General features: G+C 36.8%; 1 protein-coding gene across 3 annotated transcripts; it reads left to right on the top strand.

Moving 5' to 3' along the window:
- The first annotated feature begins 1,490 nt into the window (after window positions 1–1,490).
- On the top strand, window positions 1,491–24,546 carry LOC144646948 (Golgi-associated plant pathogenesis-related protein 1-like). Of its 3 annotated transcripts, none has more exons than XM_078506667.1 (7): window positions 1,491–1,522; window positions 1,754–1,812; window positions 4,943–5,110; window positions 19,328–19,556; window positions 22,100–22,169; window positions 23,558–23,707; window positions 24,135–24,546. In XM_078506667.1, the coding sequence occupies exons 1-6, from the start codon at window positions 1,506–1,508 to the stop codon at window positions 23,705–23,707; spliced, it is 693 nt and encodes a 230-aa protein (XP_078362793.1). In that variant the 5' UTR covers window positions 1,491–1,505; the 3' UTR covers window positions 24,135–24,546. The 3 variants fall into 3 exon arrangements, with proteins under 3 accessions (XP_078362793.1, XP_078362792.1, XP_078362794.1); XM_078506666.1 differs by lacking the exons at window positions 19,328–19,556; window positions 22,100–22,169; window positions 23,558–23,707; window positions 24,135–24,546 and adding exons at window positions 5,540–5,771; window positions 6,116–6,185; window positions 7,284–7,439; window positions 7,830–8,154; XM_078506668.1 differs by lacking the exons at window positions 1,491–1,522; window positions 19,328–19,556; window positions 22,100–22,169; window positions 23,558–23,707; window positions 24,135–24,546 and adding exons at window positions 5,540–5,771; window positions 6,116–6,185; window positions 7,284–7,439; window positions 7,830–8,154 and having other exon boundaries at window positions 1,754–1,883.
- Window positions 24,547–24,674: the final 128 nt, after the last annotated feature.

The following is a 24,674-nucleotide window of genomic DNA, read 5'->3' as shown; positions in this document are numbered from 1 at the left end:
GAAAATCCCGGTTTCAGCGCTAACCTTTTTGCTTATAAAATGGGATTCCTGCTAAGTGCGAAAAATTAAACAAAAGCTTGAAAGGCTAAGGATTGTTGCCTTTTGTGTCCTTCAGAAAAGAATCAAATAGCTACGTTATATCTCCCGTTTAATTTCGTTTAACAAAAACGTTCGTTCGATTTGTATCATATTGTTGATCACTCTAGCTTTCAGTTATGTACAGTCTAGAATTTAACCTTTGTTTCAAATAGAAATAAATTAAACAAATTTCGTAAATTACGATATACATTCTTATCGATAATTGACCTAGCTCAAATTATGTAAATTACGAAATTAAATCGTGGAAATTGTTGGTAGAATGCTCCCAATGAATTTTAATTCAACGTTGCTTTAAATAACGAGTTTCTGTGGGACGTTCGCCTTTTAAAACTTAAAATTTAACAACACTTATCGTTTGAACAATTGCATTGTGTCAGAATTGATCAACATTGCTTTATTTGACATAACCTTATGCATCACTGAACAGTATTGGAGGAGAGCAGAAATTGTTTGCTATTTCCAAAATAACGAATGGAAATGGTGTTTTACACGACTTAATTAGCGAGGGGAGCTTCTTTCACCGTAACCTGTGATCAGGCGTCCTTTTTTTCTTTTTTCGAGTGATATGTAGGGAGGGACGGAGGGCACGATCTCAGGTTACTTTCACCGTTGCAAGGCGTACAGCAGGGCTAGAAAAATCTGGTATGGATTGTCAATCGGTTCTCGCGCCTAAACATTGCATGGCTCCCACTCAAATTAAGCAAAGACTCCCGTAGCCAAGGGTATTTAAAGAAGAACGCAGGAAGCTCTTCAGTTGAACTTTGAACGACACGGCATAGAGTATTGAAAATGGAAATTTACCTTTGTGTGGAACTCTTCAAAGACTATGGAATGTGCTCTTGTAAATCGTGTTTTGACTCCCCGGTCTAACACGACAAGTTAAAATATGATAAATCTTAAAACAATGAGTTATTTCAGTCGTAACGTTATAATGGGTTTTCATAAAGGATTAAGATCTATTGTAACTGTTGTAAGACAATCATGAGTAACTTTGATGCAGTCAGTTCAAAAATATGCTCTCACAAGATCCCGCGGCTTGTCGCAATTCCACGGAATTAGCCGGTAACCATTTATTCACCTCTGGGAGGATAGAAACTGTCAGGTAAAGTGCCTTGTCTAAGGAATGACCCGAGCCAACTTATGCCCAGGTCGAATTTGAACCTCTCGATCCGAAGACTAACGCTCAGCAATAGGTATGCACCCGAGTTTCCCACCAGCGTGATTCCCGCCCTAAGTAAGTAAATGGATGCTCTCACAGCCAAGGGTGATCAAAAGAAAGCAGGAAGCTCTTTAGTAGTAGCTGAAGGAAAAAATGGCACGGCATCGAGCAGGGAACAAATGAAAATATTTCAGATGAAATGCGCGCAAAACTCTTCAAAGGACTGAGGAATGTACCCTTATGGATCATGGTTTGGAACAAAAGGTATGATCGATCATTGAAAGATTAAGTTCTATTTTCGATGTTTTCGTAAGTCAGTTAAATTGTTCTACTTTGTTGCAATTTCCATTACTTATCAAAAGAAGTCAGGATTATTCTTCACTTGTTAACTTCGGTAATAACTCCCTCCTGATTCTTTGGTTTGTTGTGATTTGCATGTATTGTTTTTCGATACCCACACCTCGGACTTAAAAGCAGTGCTCCACCTTCTGTTAGATTCATTCGACAGCAGTCATCAGAGTGGAAGGGTGTCCAAAAATCTTCAAATCTTTTCGGTAAATATATTTTTCAAGTTGACCATCTTAACTCCCCAGCCTGCTCCACATCACAGCTTACAGCTACTTAGGTAAGCGTTTTGCATGTGTTTCCCTGGTACTTATTAGTACTCAGGCAGTTTCATCACTCTTAATTAAGCTTAAAGGGCATGTAATTTTGAACGACAGAACAAGAAGGAAAATATGTGTAATATCCTAAGTTGAGACCGAACAGTGCCGGAGTTCAGTGACCATATTTAGCGAGTGTCTACTTTTACTTTCGAAACTTGATATTGTTGGGTGAGTTTAAAGAGGATGTTTTGTGTGCGTAAGATACGATTCCCACCAATACTGAGGAGTGTGGACTAATGACAAGTGAGGGCTAGAAGCGGTAAACAATGAAAAGGGTGGGGTTTTCTTTGTTGTTCATGGTCAGTATGACATTACGCTGCGCTCTGATTTCTTCGAATTCAGGCAAGTTTCCATTGCCATTACATAAGATTGCCACCAAAATGAGAGAACGCGAACAAATAATACGACTTTGAAAAGTTTGTCCCAGTAAATGTGCAAATCTTGAACTTTGCTATTTAGTCACCCATACCGCATTTATCCCACTTATTCTTCCTCTCAAATTAGGGCTGTTGTTAGACAAAAGATCTTACCGAAACACTTCTTTCATATTTACTTACTTACCAGTATTAATTTAAAGGAACACGAAAAAATAATATATATAAATTCAAGATTTTTGCGAAGGCAAGTGCCTCGGTTCGCCCTGCAAAGCGCAGAATTTCGAATTCATTTGATATAGGATACATTTACTGTGAGATTTCTTTATTGTCGAATTTTTGGTAGCTATTTGCAATCTAAATTTAATTTAAACACTGCTTAAATGTGTCAAGATTCTACTGAAACGGTCTAAATTGTAAGAAAGAGTTTTATTATTGCCACAAATGACCACATTACTGTTATCTACCGTTCTTATGCATCTAGAACTACTTACATAGCAAGACAACATATCAAGAAGACAGCAAATTTTGTCTATTTTGTTCAGATTTTGCCTCGTTCGCCTCGCCTTCTTCATTTGTTGGGTCTTTCTGTGGTCTCTTTTTGTCTTTTGGGTGCTTTGGTCTTTTTCACTCTTATGTGTCATTTCTCTATGGTTAGGGAGTTTGCCACATGACCACATTACTGTTATCTCCGTTCTTATGCATCTAAAACTACTTACATAGCAAGACAACATATCAAGAAGACAGCAAATGTTCTGTCTTGAAGCAATACACACGCACTTAGCAAGTAGAACTCCTGAATGAAATGTTTTTCCATTAGAGGTTGTACCCAGAATTTTGGTAAATGCTTATGCTGTTTGGTTTAGTGACTTATTTGAATCGCGTTTGCAAGGGACCGGCAGATTAAATCCGGACAGTTTTTGAAAACGATCGGGTAAGAGATCTCGCTGTGTCCCACATGAATGACTCGCTACACTTCGAGAGAACAATAGTACGAACAACAGAAATAACGCCCCTAGCCCCCAAAACAATAGAAACTGCTTTACTAGAGAACTTGTAGAATTACAAGCTTCCTAGAGCTGATCACTACTGTTCGTAAAGTGTCACATATAAACCTAAATACCCATATATACCATGCCAATATATATTCTATACCTGCTTCAAACACTAACCAGGGATACTAGTACCGAAAAGATATCGTTTAACATAGCACAACACTGATATTGTTGAACAATTGTGCCACGATTTACTGACATTGTTTGTGATACATGCAAGTGAAACGGCTTATATGGACCAATACTACATGCATCACTGAGTAACACTGCAGGAGCGTGGGAAGGCTGCTTGATGATACTATAGTAATCGAGGTCGCTGGTGGAGCTAGCCGCCTTTTTTTAAGCTCTACGTTTGCAACTTCTACTGTTCTGCGCTTAACAGAAACGTCAGAACAAACAACTTCTTTGGGACGTTTTACGCCATAACTTTTTTCCCGCCAAAATTAAGAACAACAACGTTAAAAGTAATTACTAAGATCCGAAAAATCAGAGAAAGTGCGCAAAATGTAGTAGGAAGCTCAGAGAAGATACAAAATGACAGCAACCTCGCTTAGATCGTTAATTCATTCATGTTTTTTTCTAAAACAAGACAAGTAATTGTACATTTTGATGTCAGATACAGTAATCTAGAAGTAAACCTTATGTTGGTTTTGATAACAATAGCAGGGTACTTGTTTGCATGCTTAATACATGTAAGCTGTTTCTTTGCTAATAAATGTGACAAGACAACTCAAGCGCCAAAGAAACGGGAGGCTCTTCGGAAAATTAATAGGGGTCTTAATAAGACTTGGCAGAACTCTTGTGTTTATACCTCTTCGTCAAATGAGTAAAGAACTAACTTCTTATAGATCACAGCTAGTCCAATGTGAAAATGATGCAACAGTAATAAATTAGAGATTTGAAAGGCAAAAATTTATTCATAAATTATAATTTGCAAGAGATAATGATCTATTTTCGGACATGATTTGTGAGTCAATTGCACGGTTCTGCTTTGATGCAATTTCACAAAGATTTCATGTATTGACGACTGGCAGGTAATGTTTTCCATAAGCCAGTTTGTTTTTCTTTAGTTAAGACATCTATTAACAACATAACGCAGATAAAAATCATTTTTAACAATAAATCATGAAACTTCGTGGTGCGAATTTTTATTGACTGTCGTAAAACAAAGTTATCACTCTGGTCAATCACAACAGGACACCGGCAATCTAGCGCAGATATAAACGCGCGAGGACATTTTTAACGCGTAAATGTCCTCGCGCGTTTCCGTGGAGAATGCAAAGGCCAAAACATGGTGGTCGTCGGAGTGGGATAATTCTGGTCGTCCCCCTTAAAACGCGCGAGAACATCCACGCAACGCGCGTTAACATCCGTGGAAGCATTGGGTACCATGTCTAAAAACAACTTTAGAGGGATTACCTTGGGAATAAGGCCTGTATGGGGGATTCACTCTCTTACCCTTTATCCTCTCTTGACTCTTCCCAGTAGCAGTTGTTTCAGGTTTTGAAAAATATATATACTTATCAGCTTAGAACAAGAATTTTTTGTTTTCAGTCATTTTAATTCTCTATTACTTTTTGTTTTCACCAGATATCAGCTTAAAGAAATTCCTGACAAAAATGTCTTCGGTTTTCATTGTTTTGGTGCTTGTCTCATTCCAAGTCTTTTGTGATGGCGCCCCTGGCCGTGTCATCCCAGCACGGCGTCGTTTTCCCTGGTACGCTTCACGCGAAGATTACGGAGTGGACAAACGTACAGGTTATTATGATTATATTATTATTATATGTATATGTTCTAATGCGCTGTACACATACTGTAATTTACTACACAAAGGTAAGACCACAACAACGGGAGCTTCGTGCCCTACTCTTTGTGAATAGACTGTGTGGGCTCCTTAACGTCTCCTGTTATAAGGCTGACATATCAGACGGGGCCTACTGTTTATCGTCCTTTTCCGAGAAGACTAGAATGTCTAACCATTTGCAGATGTAATCATAAAGGCAGCACACTCTCCTTAGTCATTTTAAGACCCTGACTGTTAGTCCGGCCTGGGGTTCGAACCTCCTGCAAAGCGGTCCTGCGCTCTACCAACTGAGCTAAAATATAACCAGGCGGCGATTGACCGATTTGAGGCCAAGAAGTTTAGTAACAAGAGAGTTAAGTTCGTTTTTTTGTTTAATTCTGAAGTGAACCAAAACGCCTGCCTGCAAGCCCATAATGACAAGCGTGCCCTTCATGCTGGCACATCAGGGCTGACCTGGGATGCAACGCTGGCTCAACATGCTCAGGACTGGGCTAATCACCTGATCGATTTGGGAGTTATGCAACACTCTGAGGTGGCTGGAGAAGGAGAGAATCTGTACGAGGCCTGGTCTTCATCCCAAATAGACGCTTCTTGCGCAGACGCAGTACAAGCCTGGTAGGTGACAATTTTAATCAAATAAATTTAACGATTTTCTGCAGTGAGTATGTACATGTAGGAAAAAAAGTGGAAATAGACTGATAAGAAATAAAAACACTGCCTCTCCCCCCTAAAAGGTGATAATATCTTAATAAAAAGTAAACTTCAAAATTGGGAAGGGAAAATCGATATTAGTCTTCGATTTTTTTAGTCCACAGGCAGTTCAAGTTCATAATAAAAGGTACGCGCAAGAGACCCTTAACTTGCTTGCTTGAATCTAACCAAGATTCGATCATGATTTACAATTGCCGTGTGTATGGGAACAGAAAAATTCGTTTAAGACAATGCTTTTCTTTTTATAGGTACGACGAAATAAAAGATTATTCCTTTAACAACCCTGGATTTTCTGATGCAACTGGTCATTTCACACAGGTACGCGTACCAGTACATTGGTGGGTAGGGGGGTGGTATGCGCGAGTGGGGGGAGGGAGAAGGGGGAGGAGGTGTTCGAGGACTGATAGCGGTTTAGTTCTTTCATTTACTGGTTATGTTAAGGTATCAATATCCCAAAGTTGATAAAAAAAATTAAACTTCACTATTTTTTTATAACTTGAAAGGTCACTTCAGTACGTTTCATTTTTCATTATAAGAAAAGCATCTGGTTAATGTTAAAGTGGTTCCCCTTTGGCATTGGGTTAATTGTACTGTTGAGCAAAATAATGACATTCTTAACTCATCTAACTCTCAGCCTGGGATATGTCCTTAAAGTTTGGTCAATCTCATCCTTAATCATCATCATCATCATCATCGTCATTATCATCACTTTGATTACCCTCGGATTTGAAGAGTAGCTTATAAACTAATATCTCCGAGCATTTGACAGTAAGCATAGTACAACGGGCAAAGGCCAGACCACAACACCGGGAACTCCATGCCCTACTCTTTACAGTTAGTGCGTGGGTTCTTTTACGTCCCCTACTGACCATAACACTGAAGATGCAGGAGAGGTTTATCATCCTTATCCGAGAAGACAAGAATATCTAACCATTTTCAGATGTTATTGCAAAGGCAGCATATTCTCCTCAGTTATGATGATGATGATGATGATGTTGACAAATGCTCTTGTTTCTTGGCCATTTCAATTTCACCAGAAATAAAATACAAACAGCGGCAACAAACATAACACATGAACAACGCATGGTCTGAAAAAAGAATCTAAAATTTACTTGACGTTTCGCATGCTACAGCACGCATCTACAAAAAGCGAAAGATAAGTTTTAAGTTTTAAAATCTTTCGCTTTTTGTAACCGTCACTTCTGAAGATGCGTGCTGTAGCATGCGAAACGTCAAGTAAATTTTAGATTCTTTTTTCCGACCATGCGAGTCCATGTGTTATGATGATGATGCTTATCATAATGATGATGATGATGATGATGATGATACTTAACATTCCTATAAAAGTCTCTTATAAAAAGGAGTGTACCACTCAAAAAGGAAGACATTTAACCTTAATGCTTTTATTTTACACAGGTTGTTTGGAAAGGAACTACCAAAGTTGGAGTGGGTGTAGCAACATCATCAGAGCCGAATGAAAAAGGCGCTTACATAAGCATTGCAGTGGCTCGTTACTCACCACCAGGAAACTATATGGGCCAGTTTGAAGCCAACGTTGGGGATTTACTTTAAGTAAGCCATCAATGGTTTAAAAGAAACTTTATTTGGATGCTGATTTTATAGGGGATACTAAAAAAAGACCGCTTTGGGGTTCCAATAAGGGCCCCCCAGAGGGTTTTGGAAACAAGGGAACTGGAAGATGGTCAATTACATTATGGGAGGGAACAAATGTTTAACGTCACAGCGTGCACTATTGAGTTGCCTCGGTGCGACTCTAGCTTCTTGAGTGCATCTGTAACTCATATGGAGAACATGGGATCAAGGGAAATCCTCCCCCCTCCTCAGGAGGCCCTCTCTAATGCGTGTAACATCACTTGCCCTGTAGCTTCTGTACCTTTTCGTTGTACGTCGTGGGAAACTTTTTATGATGACTTTAAAAAATGTTTGCGTTTTCTTTTCCAGATTGGCTTAGAATCAGTGGAGATGATATAGTGCGTCCACAGATTTATGTCCCGAAGACTGAGCATTTAACAGTAGAAGCCGTAGTAATATAGTATAGTAGTAGAAAAATAGCTTACAAGTATCACTTGGGCGACTTCAAACGTTATCAGGAGCCCATAAAAGCCATGCATATATCATTTACCCATGCTTGTTGAATAGTTAGAACCAAAATATATTGTTTTGGTACATTTGATTTCTTGCTTTCTTGTGAAATTATGATTTAGGTCTTACTTTTTTAGCCTAGTTTTAATGCATACTTTTTAATAAACATTTCTGCTCGTTTGAACAGTGTGCAGTGTAATCAAGCACATTACTTTAATGTATTGAAAGAAAACATTGAAAGTAAAGTTTTTTAAAAAACTTTAAGTAAAATACCTTATGCGTAAGACTTTGATTTGTGACTTATGACCCATGCGTATGAAAGCATGCGTTTGTAAGGCTCATGCTGAGCTTGGTCTTTGGGAGTTCTGGTCTATGTTTTTTTAGCGGGTTTCCAGTGTTTTGATTGGACCGGAGAGTTCACACTTTTAAAACGTTCAAGAAAACATACGACTGTATAATAAAAAAACAAACAAACATATAAACAAAAAGAAAACAAGGCATAAAATATAGGATGTATGCTATCTTCCGTTGTTCAAAGTTTGGTAGTGTACGTTGCTGGATAGTTGTAACAATTTCTGGTTGGTTATATGCGTGTTTGATGAAATCTCGCCACGGTCGTGATTTGAATGGGTACTCTAAATCATTCAATGTAGTTGAATTGGGAGACGTAAAATATGTACGATTCCAGGATTTTGAAGAATCTATTCTATTCCTTGTGCACCCAGTAACTAACTTCTATTGTTTGTCTTTTTTAAAGATTCTTACATCCAGTTAAAGTCCCAGAAATAAATAAATAAACAAACAAACAAACAAAACAACAACAAAAACACACTCAGTCTAGTGGTACATAAACGACGACATTAAGATATTACTATTATCTTTTGTTCTCTAAATAAGTTCTAGATCTTCTGCAACTGAGACTGCATGCATAGCTAGACAGCTTATCTGGAAGAAAACAAATGTTCTGTCTAGAAGTTATACTCACCCAAGTTTAGCAAGTAGAAGAATTTTTTTCCCACCCCTTTAATGGGATGCTTGTTCATCACAGATTTCCTCAGAGTTTTGGTAAATACTTATGCTGTTTGGTTTAGCGACTTGTTTGCCCGGGGAGGGGCACCCTATATATTTTTAAGTGGGGGTGTGCCGCTGGGAATTTGAAACCCTTACCCTATACCAGACCATGTTTAGTTGATTTTGCAACCCTATACTTGACTAGACACCGAAAATCCCTACCCTATCCCAGACTTCATTTTTTAGAACTGTATCACTTTCAGTGTTTTAATAGGAAACTATCTGTCAACAACGATGATTTTATTTACGTTTAGGAAAGCCTCTTTCTCTTTCCAGTTTCTATTCCTATTCTGGACTTAATTCATCATACACTGATCAGTTCCCGCAATGATACCCTATTCTAGACCAAAAACTCTCTGATTTCTATACCCTATCCCAGACTAAACTGCTTGAAAACCATACCCTTCACAGCGGCACATACCTATATAGCTCATATATGGCAGTGCCCCCCCCCCCCCCCCCCGGGCTTGTTTGAATCGCGTTTGCAAGGGACAAATTAAATCTGGACAATTTTCGTACAGGATCGGGCAGCAGCTCGCGCAAGGACTCACATGAATGACTCGCTACCCTTCGAAAATCAACAATGGAACAAACAACGGGAACAATGTCCCTGGCCCACAAAACAACAGCAACTTCTACACAAGAGGAGCAGTAGAATTACAAGCTTACTAGAGCTGTTTGTAAAGTGCTACATATAAACTTTAATAGCCATATTTATCATAAACGTGCTTCAAAAACTGAACAAGATTTTCCATTAGCAAAAAGACTTCTTTTGCCCTTACAAAGTTATAACCTTGAACGAATTGTGTAAGAATTTATCGACATTGCTTGTTCTTAATTATGTTAGTGAAACGGCTTATTGGCCAATGCGGTGCATGCATCACTGAGCAACATAGAGAACATACAAAACGACGTTAGCCTTAAGTTTTCATCTTTTTTTTTCATTCAAAAACATGGCAAATAATTACACATTTTGACGTCAGATACAGAAAACTAAAAGAAAAAGGCCCAAAAAAAAAAAAAACACCCACCTACAAATATAAAACACATAGAAGTAAACCTTTACGGTTGGTTGTGATAACAATAGCAGGGTACTTTTTTGCATGCTTATAATACATTTAAGCTGTTTCTTTACAAATAATTGCGACAACACAACTCAAGAACCGAAGAAATTGGAGGCTTTTCAGTACAATTGAGTCGTTAAGGATAGAGGAAAATTAATAAGCTTCTCAGATCTCTTGTGTTTGTCGTTCATCAAATGAATATAGAACTCATTCTTCAAGACCAAGGCTTGTCCGACAAGGTGAAAGTGATACAACAGTAATAAATTAGAAAGCAATAAATTATTATTAAATTATAATTCGCACGAGATAAAGATCTATTTTCGGACATAAATTGTGAGTCAATTGCACGGTTCTGCTTTGATGCAGTTTCACAAAGATTTGATGTATTGACGACCGGCATGTATTGTTTTTCAATAGCCAATTTGTATTTCTTTATTTTAAGACATCTATTAACAACATAACTTCGTGGTGCTTAAGGCTCGGTTTTTGATTGAGTGTTGTAAAACAAAGTTATCACTCTGGTCAATCACAAAAGGACACCGAGACAATCCAGCGCAGCGTGCAAACATGTCAAACATGTAGCCGGTAGGAAAACGTGCCCGAGTGAGTCACGATTGCATGGTTTTGGTTTTACTTCTGATTGCAGGCTACTCAGAAAGTGGCTCACTGTTTTAATTAAACCAGTCATCAAGCTTAGTATTTGCCAAACCAGAGCAAACGCAAATAACTTTCGACCCTGAAATTGAAATCATTATAATTGGACGTGTGATTTTTGGGCACAAACAGACGGCCGCTCTAAAGCAAAACAGCCACAGGCTGTGCGGAAATTAAGATTCCTGACAAAATGGAGCGCAAAACCAACCACAATTATGCAAGTGAAGCCTAAATGAGCGATCATAAATTTAAAAGCACTGTCAACCAGTTCTGCTTCGGTTCCCTTACTCAAAGATTCCATTAGCCACGAAAGAGATAAGGGATGCATGGTAGGGTGCAATTTAGCTTTGGATAGATTTTAAGAGATTAACTGAAATACATTAATAAATACATTATAGTAATATAATACAAAGCCATTCTTGTTGAACATCATACATAACATGTCGTAAACGCAAAGATTTGATTATGTCTGATAAAACCAGTTCATGATGAAGACTGGGCGTGGAGCTGATCTGACCGCCTTAATGTTATCCACACTTAAGCCGAAGATAGCTAGGCCTTCGCTTGAAAGAAAGAAAACTTGGTTTGAGCGCTAATCTGTGACGCGCTTATAATGGGTTCCCGCCAAAATTGTGCGAACTCATTTACGCGTGGGTTCGATTTTTGCCATATCATTTTTTGCGGTTTTTTTCATATCGGAAAAAAGGGTTCCTGCAAATAAAAATTATACCCCAAAAATATTTCCGCAAAATTTATTCCATAGTGGGAATATCAGCAGACATCATTATAATCTTTACATGTTCATAATCTTTACGTGTTGGTACCTATTAAAACGTTTCTTTTCGAAGTAGTTTTAGAGTATCATTTTGTCGAAAACGAATTTTTTTATTATTTTATTCCCATTTTATTCATTTAGAATTGGGTCCAGTGTTGTTTATATACTTTTTTTTAGGTTTATTTAGCGAAACACTTATATATCTTACGAGTCTCTCCTTCATCCCCCACAGAAATAAATTTAAGAAACTTGGTTAATTATTAATAACAACGCGCGCATTTTTGAGAACTGTTAGAGAAAATTGCATGCATAGTTAAATAACATAATACAAGAAGGACAAAAAATTTTAGCCTTACGTTAAACTTCTCAGAACTTGAACATGTTCTTCAAATATCAAAGTTTTGAGTGTTATCGTTAAACCGCAGAAATTTAAGGCTCTTGCCAAAATTGTGAAGTAAAACTAACCTCAGGTGAGGCCACGAATCAATGTGGATTAAAGTTAAGCACTGTAAAACAGTTCTGCTCCACTTCCTTTCCTCAAAGATCAATTAACGATGGCTTGGGGGGTACTTTTACCCTGGGGGGTAATTTTGGCTTTTAAAAGAATTTGAAAGATAAAAGAAAACGTAAATGTTACTCCATGGTGCGGGCTATTCTGCACTAAATACATTACAATAATATCATGCAAAGGTGTTCTTGTTGACATCATTAAGCGAAGTAACATGATTATGCTAGGACGAAGACTGAACGTAGAGATGGTCTGAACGTCTTAAAGCTATTTGCACTTGAGCCGAAGATAGGTCGATACTTGAAAACCCGAAATCTTGGTTTTGGGCGCCAATCAGTTATGCGCGCGAAATCGGGTTCCCGCCAAAATTAAGGAGTGCGAACGCAAGTTTTTGCAAAGATAAAAAGCAAGGCTCTATACAGATTTGAGACTTATGATTTTGTGTTTCTTTTTTACTTTTATTTAATGCAATACTTTGATATCTTGCATAGCCTTCTACTTTTTTCTTTCAAGAGATTTCAGCGTTCGCATTTTCCCTCCTTTTATTTCCTGCAGGAATAAATTAAAGGAAACTGATTAATAAATGCAAGGCCTTTTAGATCATCATCCCTATATATTGGATGATTCCAAGGGTTGAAAATAAATCGTGAAATCGTTTGGTAAATAGTCACGTTGATAACTGCAAATGCAGTTGTCACTGAAAACTTTTCTTCACGAATTCACATGCAAAATTACTCGTTGAGCGGTAAGGTCAACTTTCATTGACATTGTTTCTAAATGCATTGCTTACTAAACAAAATAACAGGAATGTAAGCAATATTTGGTTCATCTAAGATAACGAATGAGTTCGTAGCTATGTAAATTAGCAATGGAGACTGCTTTACTTTTGTAACTGTGTTTAAGTTGACAAAAGTCAAAGTAAAAACACATAATTTAGTATACATTATATCGTTAGTGTTTAAGCGCCTTAACACGATTCCCGCCAAAATTACGACCGCTTGCACGGTCAAGGGTAAACCGCTAGGGTGCCAAAATTGATGAATTAGATCGAGTGGGCGAAGAACCATCTTTTTAATCGAACAATTTAAAAAATTCACGCTCGGACGACTTTTAAGGGAATAGGGCGCGAAAGAAATGGTATCGTAACTAAGAGAGAATAAACGAAAAAAACACCAAACTTACGTGACGAGGCTAGTATTCATTAATCACGTTTTGCCCAAATGACAGCAAAACATGACAGATAATTGCACATCTAAATCCACAAGTAAACTTTATTTGGGTTATAATAACAACAGGAATGTATAAACAAAGTAAACGTTCCAAACATGCATCTATTTGAATTTCTTTCGTTGTTCTTAGAAATAGATTATGGTAAAAAAAAAAATGTCAGACGTTGCACATGCAGTAAATCAAAAAGACTGAAGAACCCTTGAACATGGCATGGGATAAAGTAAATGAAACTTGTTTGGTCTCAAGTGTGCATAGATCTTCAAATGACTATAAGTCTACTCTTGTAGATCACGGTTTGACACAACAGTTGTATGATCGATTTGAAAACAATGAATTACCACTTAATTATGGTATCTTGCAAGGGATTAACGTCTATTTTCGGACATTTTTTGAGACAATTAAATGGTTCTGGTTTGATGCAGTTTCACAAAGATTCTATAGATGAACATAAGTGGGCAGGCTTATTATTCTTCATTTATAAATCTTAATAAGTTTTCGTGTCTTTTTGACATAATTTTGCCGGTTTGTTGTGATTGGCATGTATTGTTTTCCAACACCCAGATTAATGAGTTATTAGCAGTTACCACTTTCTGTTAGATTCATTCGACAGCAGACTTCAGAGTGGACGGTTCTCCGAGTCTTCGAGGAATAATTTTTCTTTCGCTGAATACAGTTTCAGTTTGGTCAAAACGAAAAACTGCCCGCCGCTTTAATAACCACACCACAGCTTGTAGAAACTAAGGTAAGCGGTGTTACAGGTATTTCCTGTCTGAATATTTGCTTTAAGCTTATTTTTTTTTAAAGATAACTTTAGCTAAAACGGCATGTAACGTTGCATGTATCGAGCAGCGACGACGGAAAAGAACTGTTTAATTCTACCAAGCTGGAAGAGTAGATGTGGATTTAGTGCAAGAATCTCTTTTGTTCATTTGAAGTCGCAAATAGAGGAGACCTGTTCGGCAAAATTTAGTTTAGAACGTTAATATTCAAGTTGCGCGCGTAAACTTCCCGCCAAAATTGAGAAGTACAAACTTACAAAAAAACTGCAGAAAAAAGGAATAGTCAAAAAGTACATTCTAATTTAGCACAGTACCAACGAAAACTCAGTAGACTGCATTCAATTTGTTCGGGTATAGTGAAAAAAATGCTTATTTTGAAGTTAGAGTTTTGCGCGGGTAAAAGAAGTTTTCCGCCAAAATTAAGCATCCTGTAATAAAAATACGGTAGGTTTTCTCCTCTTGAGTCTGTTTCAAACTATATCCAGTCATTTATTTTTCATTAATTTCTATAACTTGTTTTAGCTCGTTTATTTTCGTGAATATTGTCTTTTTCTTCTTCTTAGCCATGCAGAGTTATGAGTACAATTATTCGAACAATTACATTCAAAAGATAAAATTATTCATCACTAAAGTTAAAGTTACAGGCACAATAAATAGATTTAAATCTACCAATTTATCGATTAAACGTGGAACTTTGGACAGGGCGATACTTCTTTCACGTTCTCCACCTCAAATATTAGTAGGAGCGCGCTCGAGAACGAAAAACCAGCTGGTTTATGTTAGAATACTAACGTGCAAAAACTAAGATTCCCGCCAAAATTAAGGAGCACGAACTATAATGTGAGTCTATGGTTTTGTTAAGTAATCGCTTCACTTTTACCCTCTCTCGATATAATTTTTGGGATAGCAAATTGGCGGGCGCTAGCATGATAAAAAAATATTGAAAAGAACCGATCAAGAAAATTAAGTGCATCAAGTGAAGTCCTTCTAACCCTTCATGCGTCACTGAACAATGAAATGAGCGTGCACTTCGACGTTTTTATCTACTCTGCTGCTTTATTTACTTTACGTGTGTAAAACAAGATTCCCGCCAAAACTAACGACGACATAAAAGTAACACAGTTAGTTAAAAAAATAGTGTACAAACGAAAAAAAAAATTTGCAGTTTCGCTTTTCGAAATCATTCTGGCCGGTCTGTGTCTGTTATTGATTGTAGCCGTTCTAGATAGTCAGGTTTATTTGAAGTTTTTGAACACCGATTACTGACTTAGACGCGATAACCATAATTAAGTCGTGATTAATTATTCTTTTTAAATTCATGTGTTATAATCTTGTTAAACCCATCGTCAAAGAAAAGTCACGCATTGCTGCACTGCAAACAACACCAAAAGACCAAATATTAAGGGTTTTTCAAGAAAATGAAGAAACATGATAATCTCACCTCTGCACGAAACAACGAAACACTCTCTGCTCCAAAAATTTGATGCCTAGCTATCGTTCATGTTCGTTATGGGACGAAGTTAATATCTTCAGCGGTAAAATAAACCGTTTTGCGAGGATCGCTCGTTATATCCAGGTTGCAAAATATAACTAAGACTTAAAGAAGTGCTACTAAGAAACACGCGCAAAATGGTACAGCTAGCAACTCAGACAATGTGTCAACGATTGAGTTAGCAGTGACGATTGTCAGTTTAATTTGTGCAAATCGATGACTGTTACGTACAAATTCACAGTTTGACGTCATAGCCGGAAACAACAGTTATTATATATTTGTAAAATAACAATTGCTCTTGATAACACAATTCATTTGTTTAACAGCAATTCAAACATTTCTGCTCTGTTGCCTAGGAAGATTTTGTTAACTGATCAAGTTGAGGGATTAATATTCTTCCCTTAAAAATCTTAATAAGCTCGGCGTCTTTGTGTTTGCAATATCAAAGATTTGACATAATTCGCATTTATTTATGCAGTTTTTACATGAGTTATTTTAGGCGAAATTCATCGCTAAACAATGTAAAACAAAAGACAAACGTGGAGTATTTGATAATACACGATAAAAAACATCGACTGTTAAACAATGTGTACTTTTTATTTGCGAATGAAATTATAAAAACATGTAAACAAGATCCCGCCAAAAAAAGAATCCTGAAGCTTTCCGCGTCCTGACTAGCACGACTGATTTTTTCAAACATCAGGTTAATTTCACCTTCATATCTCTTTTTATTTTGACTTGTTTGACATGTTTTCTAGCGAAAGCATTAAAACTAATATGTACCAAAACTTTTGAACTGAAAAATGCCTACTAAAAATCAGTCTTGCATTCTATTGTTGCTGTTTTGCCTTAAAAAATTTATTGGTAGTATATTGGCTACAAATATGTGCACGCCTGACGTTTATTGCTTGAAATAATTTGCCCGAGAAGCTTAGAACTTTCTATTGGAAGTGCAAAAGGAAACTGGGAACGGAACATATATTGGCACTTTCGTTTATCCTAACTTAAGTGTTTGCTTTGGTTTTGTCAAAGATAAACTAAGTGACTATTGTTCTATTGTATTTGATGTTTCGAAGGGCACTTGTTAAAAACGTTCTATCTTTAGTGGAATGGTTTAATCGTTTGGAAACTTTTTCCAACATTTTCTTTACACGCCATACAATTTAAGTGCGAATCGAATAGAAGCTTGATTAATATTAAATATTGCCATTTCCTATTGAGAAATCAGTGTAATAATATTCTTTTTTGACGGCATGCTTACATACCACCGCAAATAAACTGCCCCCTTGTTTCAAATTAAATTAACAAATTTAAAGTATATTGATATCAGAATGATAAAAAAATTAACTCTCAATAACCGATCTTTATCTCTACTATGTATCATGTTTGGCTTGGGTTGGGCTGATGACATGATCACAGGCTAAACAAGTTTTATTTTCCATTCACTTAACATTGCGTCAGTCAGCGCGTAAATAATCTTGTTCTTACTTTGGAAGGTTTTACCTGCTCTTTGCCATTAATATTACAATATGTTTATACAAAGGGTTCTTTGTGCCAGTTACTTATATAGTTCGCACAGAATGAGCGGAAAATATAATATCTCAAAGAGTCACCATTTTCTTCTCGTTATTTCTCCGTTACTTATTTCGTTTCAGTAGGCCGCATTCAAAACGGAAGGCCAGTCCCTCGTTTCCTGTTAATGTATTGGACCAAAAGAGATCTTACCTAAGAATGTTTTTTAGAAGGAAAGGAAAAGTAGCCTAGATGTTTCTTTTTTCTCAAGCAAACAAAAAAGTTGAAATGACTTTAACGTGCCGTGAATGTGCATAAAAGTAGTCTACCCTTGACAACAACATTGAAAGGGAAAGATATCTTTACAGTGGACGTGTCATTGCAATTGACTGCTTTGCAACCACATATTAAACCTTTTTAAATGTGGGCAAATCACTTTCATTTGTGTCGTTTCTCAGTAGTTCACATACAATGTATGGAATTAATTTCATCTCTAGTTTAACATTTTTCATCACTGCAACAGTAACAACAACAGCAACAACAAACATTGAAGAAAACATTCCGCACACTTAAGTTTATTTTAACAAATTTGAAAATATGAAACTACCTTTAGTTTTTACGTTACGGCAGTTTCAAATCAGTTTAACTTAATCAGGAATTTTTTATAGCGTGATATCTAGAATAGATGCAAAAATACTGGTCGCTCAGTGTTTTTTTCCAGCGGCACTCTAAAAAGATCGGTACAAAGAATCCCGATCTAATATCAGTTGCATCATAACGTATAAAACTGGGATTGGTTTGCACTTTTCACCGTCTTTGGAAACAGCTTCAGGGCCTGAAGTGCTAGAAAGCCGTTTAAAAGAAGTTTACAGGTATCACTTATACACAAGAGAGAGGCGACTGGGTACGAGGCAGGGCTTAAAGCATTATTAAGGCAAGCTTATTCAAGTTTCAGTGGGCGAAATAATATTTATGATTTAAATTCTTTTCTGTTACTGTAACATTTCTTGTTTAATTTCTAATCAACACAACACAAAGAACGTATCACAAGCTAGAACTAGTCACAGTCTCTTTGTAGATTTTTATAATATAGTTTATTTATATGCATGTAGGAATTGCAACTAAAGCTTTTTCTAAACGAAAGCCATGTAATTCGGTTTCTTTTCTTTACGTCTAGTTTCAAGGAAAATGAGAACGCTGCAGTAAGAAACGGTCATAACATTAGTCTATAGTCTATGGAGTAGCTTTGAGTCCGAAAAATATTTTAATAAATTTTTAAACCCACTGATGAATCGAATCGACCTTGAAGATTTTAAATTTTTCTTACTTAGGATTATACAGTTCTTTAAGTTAGCATGCGAGAATTTTTAAGTGGTACATGATGCCAATGTTGCCTCCGTTTCGTTAAAATTGCTTCGATTTTGAAAGGAGAATATGTACTTCCCAGTAGCAGTTGTTTCAGGATTTGAAAAATATATATACTTATCAGCTTAGAACAAGAATTTTTTGTTCTCAGTCATTTTAATTCTTGGTTACTTTATATTCTCACCAGATATCATCTTAAAGAAATTCCTGACAAAAATGTCTTCGGTTTTCCTTGTTTTGGTGCTTGTCTCATTGCAAGTCTTTTGTGATGGCGCCCCCTCCCCCGTCGTTTTCCCTGTCGCGCCGGGATGATCAAGTGGATAAACGCGGAGGTAATTAAAATTTACAGTGGCTGTTTTGGCTGCTTTGAGGCTACCCCTTATTATAGGAAATGACACTCCCGTAAATTAAGGACTTTAAAAATTAACGCGACTTAAATTAACGCGAATTGGAGCCTGTGGGAAACCTTATTTGAATAAAGGAAATTAACGCGAACGTCGAGGCAAACTTTCAAAATGGAGATGATTAACGCGATTTTTGAAGTCTCTAAAGATATCTTGGCTGTTGTACCGCTCTTCTGACAAGAAGAATAAATTGAAAATATTGCAGATGACATATCTTTAAGGCTTTAACATTGTTCAAATATGAAAAATAGTGTACAGAAAAAAAAGATTTTTTTGTTTCCTAGTTTCTATATGTGTTCGGACATTATCCAGTATTTGAAATGCAATTAAGGTCCTAGAAGTTAACCTTCCAGCGGACTCGAAATTAACGCTCACAAAAATTAACGCGATTTAAATTAATGCGAATTTCGAGAATTCGCGCTAATTTCATGAAGCATTAATTTCTTGTAAGGTATACCCTTTCTAAGCACCAATAAAAATAAGTTTGTTTTTCTGTTTCGAAGTGGACCAAAACGCCTGTCTGCGAGCCCATAATGCCAAGCGTGCCCAGCATGGAGCATCGCCGCTGGTCTGGGATGCTGGGCTGGCTAAAGAAGCTCAGGATTGGGCTGATCACCTGGCGGATATAGAGAGAATGGAACACGCACAGGGGACTGGGGAAGGGGAGAATCTGTACGAGATCTGGATTACAAACAAACAAGACGCCACCTGCCCAGACGCAGTGCAAGCCTGGTAAGAGACAATTAATCAAACAGATTTAACGATAGGCTCAGAGATAAGCACGCTAAAGCTAAAAAACACCCTGCGGTCTGCCTCCTCCACAGGCTTTTCCAAGGCCGCGCGGGTTTTGGAGAGAGGCAGGGTTTTTGAGCGCGAAGCGCGAGTAGGGAGATTGGGAGCGAGCGCGAAGCGCGAGCGGTGGGTGATGGTCTTAGGCCTCGCTTTCCTCAATGATTAACTAACGTTTCTACCAACGATCGCGAGCGACTGGGGACGAGGCAGCCCTGCGGTGACAAACAAGACAAGACAACGCATGTCGGAAAAAACACTTTGATTTTAATAACTTAACATTTCGTTTGCTGCAACATACATCTTTAGAGGTGACCGTATGAAGATGTATGTTGTAGCATACGAAACGTTTTAAAAAGTTCTTAAAATCAAAGTGTTTCTCCGACATGCGTTGTCTTGTCATGTTTGTCACCGTAGTTTTTTTTTTATTTTCATTGAAGTTAAAATGGCCTAAAAATAAGAATGTCTACGATAAGGCTACTTTCGATCAATATATTAAAATTCATCTTGACAGCGAGGATTGGAGGACACAAACAAAAGAAATGAATAAACATGCTTGCAAAAGTAGCCTATTGAGTGGTAATGAGTACGCTTACTAGGAAAGGGCTGATAGGGAACTCAAACACCGCTTCTATCCCTCCAAAAAAGGTGATAACCTTAAAAAAATAAACGCCCAAAATTGGGAACGAAAATATCGGCATAAGTCTCAAAGCAAATCAGCCTGCAAAACACGCAGCCCAAGCTCATTGTACGAGAATTAACGCGGCGTAAGTGACTCTTTAAACGAACGCGAATTTGCAAGGACCACCGTGGCCAAATACTGAGAAATACAGTGTGTAAAAGGGGCTCTGTTAGACAGTTGCCTTTCGAAATATTGAAATTTAAATAAACTCCCATACCCTTTGATCAGCCTTGCATGTTACCTTTGTTAAATGACTCAACTTACTAATAAGAGGTATTGTATTGATGACATCAATTCTCTGCAACTTAACCGCCTACCAAGTTTCTATTGCGAAGTTTTAAAACATTAGCAAAGCACAAAACAAGCTTTTGAAAACGACACATTCCCACACAATGAAATAATCTGGAACAACTGCAACATAAAAATCGAAGGTAAAACACTTTTTTATAAAAACTGGTTCGAAAGAAATATTCTACGTATTGGAGACCTTCTTCAAAACGACGGTAATTTCCTTTCTTTTAATCAATTCTCCAAACACTTTCACCTTGAAACACCTTTCACTTTATATTTTGGATTGATAAATTCCATTCCGACTAATTGGAAACTAGCAATAAAAAGAACTCCTCGGCAAATGTCGGAAAATGAAAATAAAACAAATCAAATCTCTACCAAAAACGTCTACGCCGTTATGATAAGAAAAGTTTTTTTACCACCCACCGCCGAAAGCAAAATTTTAAAGTACGGTTTTAACAAAGCAAACATAAACAGAGTTTATAAATTACCCTTTCAGATAAAAAATGACATTAAGATTTCAATGTTTCAATACAAGGTTATTCATAACATTCTTTCAACAAAAGTTAGCCTTTTCAAAGCTAAAATATCGGACAATTATATTTGCCCTCAATGTCTCACTGACAGACATTCTTTAGATCACATGTTCTTACATTGTCCTTCATCTCTATCTTTTTGGAATCGATTTCAAAATTGGTGGTCCAGTAAAACTAAAGAAAATATCACCTTATCAAACAGTATGATTTTATATGGAGTTTTTGACAACAAGATGCACATGTACGCCTTAAACTACACGCTTCTTATCGCAAAGTACTCTATATACTGCAAATGCTTACACGATGATGTTTCAACAGTTTTTTAGCACTCTTACGGTACAAAATCAATATACAAAGAGAAATTGCAATACAAAATAACAGCCTTTCCAAGTTCAATGAAACATACGGAGATCTTTTGTAATTTTGTTTTTCTTTCTTTTATACCTTTTTTTTTAATATTGTGTGTGTCCGTTTTTTTTTCTTAATAACGAAATTATTAAAACACCTTGCAATCTTAATTATGAACTTAATATGATAATAACCATACGCTATGCACTAAAAGAAAGCTAGGCACCGAAAAGAAAACTTTGAACTAATTTAAATACTTTATATTCTCTTTAATTAATAAAAGAGCTAAAGATAATAAATATTGTTACCAGTAAGTTGTATTACATGTACCTAAAAAGAAAAAAAAACACTGTAAAATTAATAGCGCTTGTTGTAATTATTATTGAATGTACTTACTATTGAATTCGTCTTTGTATTTTTTTTTCTTTCTTTGTGTAAAAATTTTTATTGTAAGTAGCGTATCGTTTATGTACTGTATGTTTTTTTTTTTGTGTAAATGCATTAATAAAAAAAAAAATAAAAAAAATAAGAGGTATTGTGTTACCAAGATTTGATTTATGAAGGTAAGTATAATCGCGGAAAACCGGTATAAGACATATTATTGAGACAATACTTTTCTTGTCCAATAGGTACGACGAAATAAAAGATTACAATTTTAACAACCCTGGATTTTCTGGTGCAACTGGTCATTTTACACAGGTAAGCTAGGGAGGGATGGGTGGGGAGGGGCGGGGGTTTGAAACGGGGTGTGTTGGCCATGGAGGGTTGATAGCAGTTTAGTTATTCCATTTACTGGTTATGTTAAGGTATCAATAGCCCTAAAAGTTGACAAAAAATTAAGCTACAATCTTTTTCATAACTTGAAGGGTCACTTCAAAACGTTTCTTTTATAACGTTTGCCGTTCACAAACATTTACAAAGTAATCATATTCAATCAAAAAGACACATGTTCCGCTCATCTACTGTTGGGAAGCGGCCTTCGAAAATTGAATGTTCTAGTCTTTCTACCTATGCTTTATACAACCACACTTTTATAGCAGATAGTCTCTGTCTAATTTTTCTGCTGAAGCAGGCTCACAGCACTCTCTAGTCTAAGGGGGTACCATTCAAGACAAATATTTGGTCGGTATCACTGAAGAAAGCCTGGAAAGCCATCACATGTTTAACTTTTTCATAACTGTGTCCAGTTACAATCTTAAGGTCTCAAACTTATGAACCAAGATTTCATTTATCAATTTTATTGGTTTCACTACTTGTAGACGGAGTTCGACAAATATCTGTAATTATTTTTGATCAAAACAGATTGGCTAAGTTTGAAAATTATCATGAAATTATTTTTCAAAGTTAGATTTTGATTCACGGAAAGTGATTTTGCCACAACGCAATGTTCATTCCACAATCTATCATTGAAAAAATTACACCCTTACTTCAAAGCAATTTTCATGGAAAATTTACAGCACAACCGCCATTAAAAGGGGTACACTCTGTTTATAAAAGAACGTCTAATTTTGTGGCTGAGCTTCAGGAGCGTCCCAATTCTTTTTATTTTACATTTCAATAAATCAATGCGGACGTGACTAGGAAAAAAACAAAGAAGTAGAGCCTAAGTTGGACTACAAACTGAGATGTTCTACAACAGGGACGGCGGAGCATTTTTACAACTGGGGGGGGGGGGGGCTGACTAGTGACTTGAAGTGGGGGGGGGGGCTTAGACTCTTCTCTTATTAACTCTTTATTTTTTGAAATTCTGGGGGCTAGCCCCCCCCCCCCAGCCCCCCGGCTCCGCCGTCTATGACAAAGTGTGTTACGCCGTAAAAAAATTAATTGCTAATGTAAGGTGTGTCCCTTTAAGCATTGATTTGATTGTAGTTACACACAGTTTTGAATTTTTCAAATCCTGATACTCATTTAAATAATAACATTTTTAACCCATCTTACTCTCAGCCTGGGGTATGTTCTTGGCATGTTATTAAAATTTGGTCAATCTCAGCCCCAAAATTCAGAAAAGGTTGTTATAAAAAAAGTGTACCACTTAACAAGGAGGGCATTTAACCGGAGCGCATGAAATAAATGCTTTTATATTTCAGGTTGTTTGGAAAGGAACTAAAAAAGTTGGTGTGGCTGTGGCGACGGCATCAAAGCCAGATGCAGACGGCTTTTACACAAGCTTCGTAGTGGCTCGTTATTTTCCACCAGGCAACTATATGGGCCAGTTTGCAGAAAATGTTAAAGCTTAAGTAAGTCATCAGTTATTTGAGAGAAACCAAACTGGGATTCTTTCCTTTCTTCCTTTCCGGAAGAAAGGCTCTTGTCTGGTTTGTGTCAATAAGGCCCCCCAGGGGTTTTTAGATACAAGGAAATTTGAACATGATCATTTATTTTATGAGAACAAAGGATATTTTTGGACAATTGTAAAAGAACAAAAGGTTATCGTTACTAATAACGGATTTGTTTTTGTGAAAATGTAAGGGACAATTGAACTGTTAATGGAGAACAAGGGAGAAATTGTAAACTTTTTAAGGTATCAAGGGAACATCTACCCCCCTCTCCCCACCAGGCCCTCTCTATTGCGTGCAACATCATTTTCCCTGAAGCTTCTCTGGTTGTACTTTGTCGAAAACGTCTTACGATGATTTTGAAAACTGTTTGTTTTTTCTTTTCCAGATTGGCTTACAATCGGTGGATACGCTATAATGCTTTCACAAGATTTATAACACGAGACTGAGCATTTACAAGTAGATGGAAGTAGAAGTTATATAGTAGTAGCTAGTATGCAAATAGCTTATTACAAGTATTATGTGGGCAACTTAGAACGTTATCAGAATCCCATAAAGCCATGCATATATCATTTACCATGTCTATAATAATTACAACCAAAATACGAAGCAATGGTACCTTTGATTTCTTTCTTTCTAATGTATTGTGATTTAGCTAGCACAATTTTAGCCTAGTTTTTTAAATACATTTTTAATCAACATTTCTGCTCGCATACTGCACAAAGTGCAGTGTAACAAAGCAACGTATTTCAATGTATTGAAATAAATCATTGAAAATAAAGACTTTTTTTTGTAAAATACCTTCTGCGTGAGACTTTTACATGCCACTTATAACGCGTGCGTACATAAGCATTGTCTCATGCAAGGCTTTATAAAAGCCTGTATTTTTTTATTGCTGAGCCCTTCGAGCCCTGGGTCCGGTTGTTCA

The sequence above is a fragment of the Oculina patagonica genome, chromosome 3, assembly GCF_052425735.1.
Source record: "Oculina patagonica isolate OP01 chromosome 3, crgOcupat, whole genome shotgun sequence".
NCBI classification, from domain to species: Eukaryota; Metazoa; Cnidaria; class Anthozoa; order Scleractinia; family Oculinidae; genus Oculina; species Oculina patagonica.
Note: the sequence above shows the minus strand (reverse complement) of the source record. Positions and strands in the feature narration are given on the sequence as shown.

What these genes read in the sequence shown, in the direction of transcription:
- LOC144646948 (XM_078506666.1), top strand. An exon ending in GCAGACGCAGTACAAGCCTG is followed by an intron (nt 5,772 to 6,115) that starts GTAGGTGACAAT and finishes TTCTTTTTATAG; the next exon opens with GTACGACGAAATAAAAGATT. An exon ending in CAACTGGTCATTTCACACAG is followed by an intron (nt 6,186 to 7,283) that starts GTACGCGTACCA and finishes TATTTTACACAG; the next exon opens with GTTGTTTGGAAAGGAACTAC.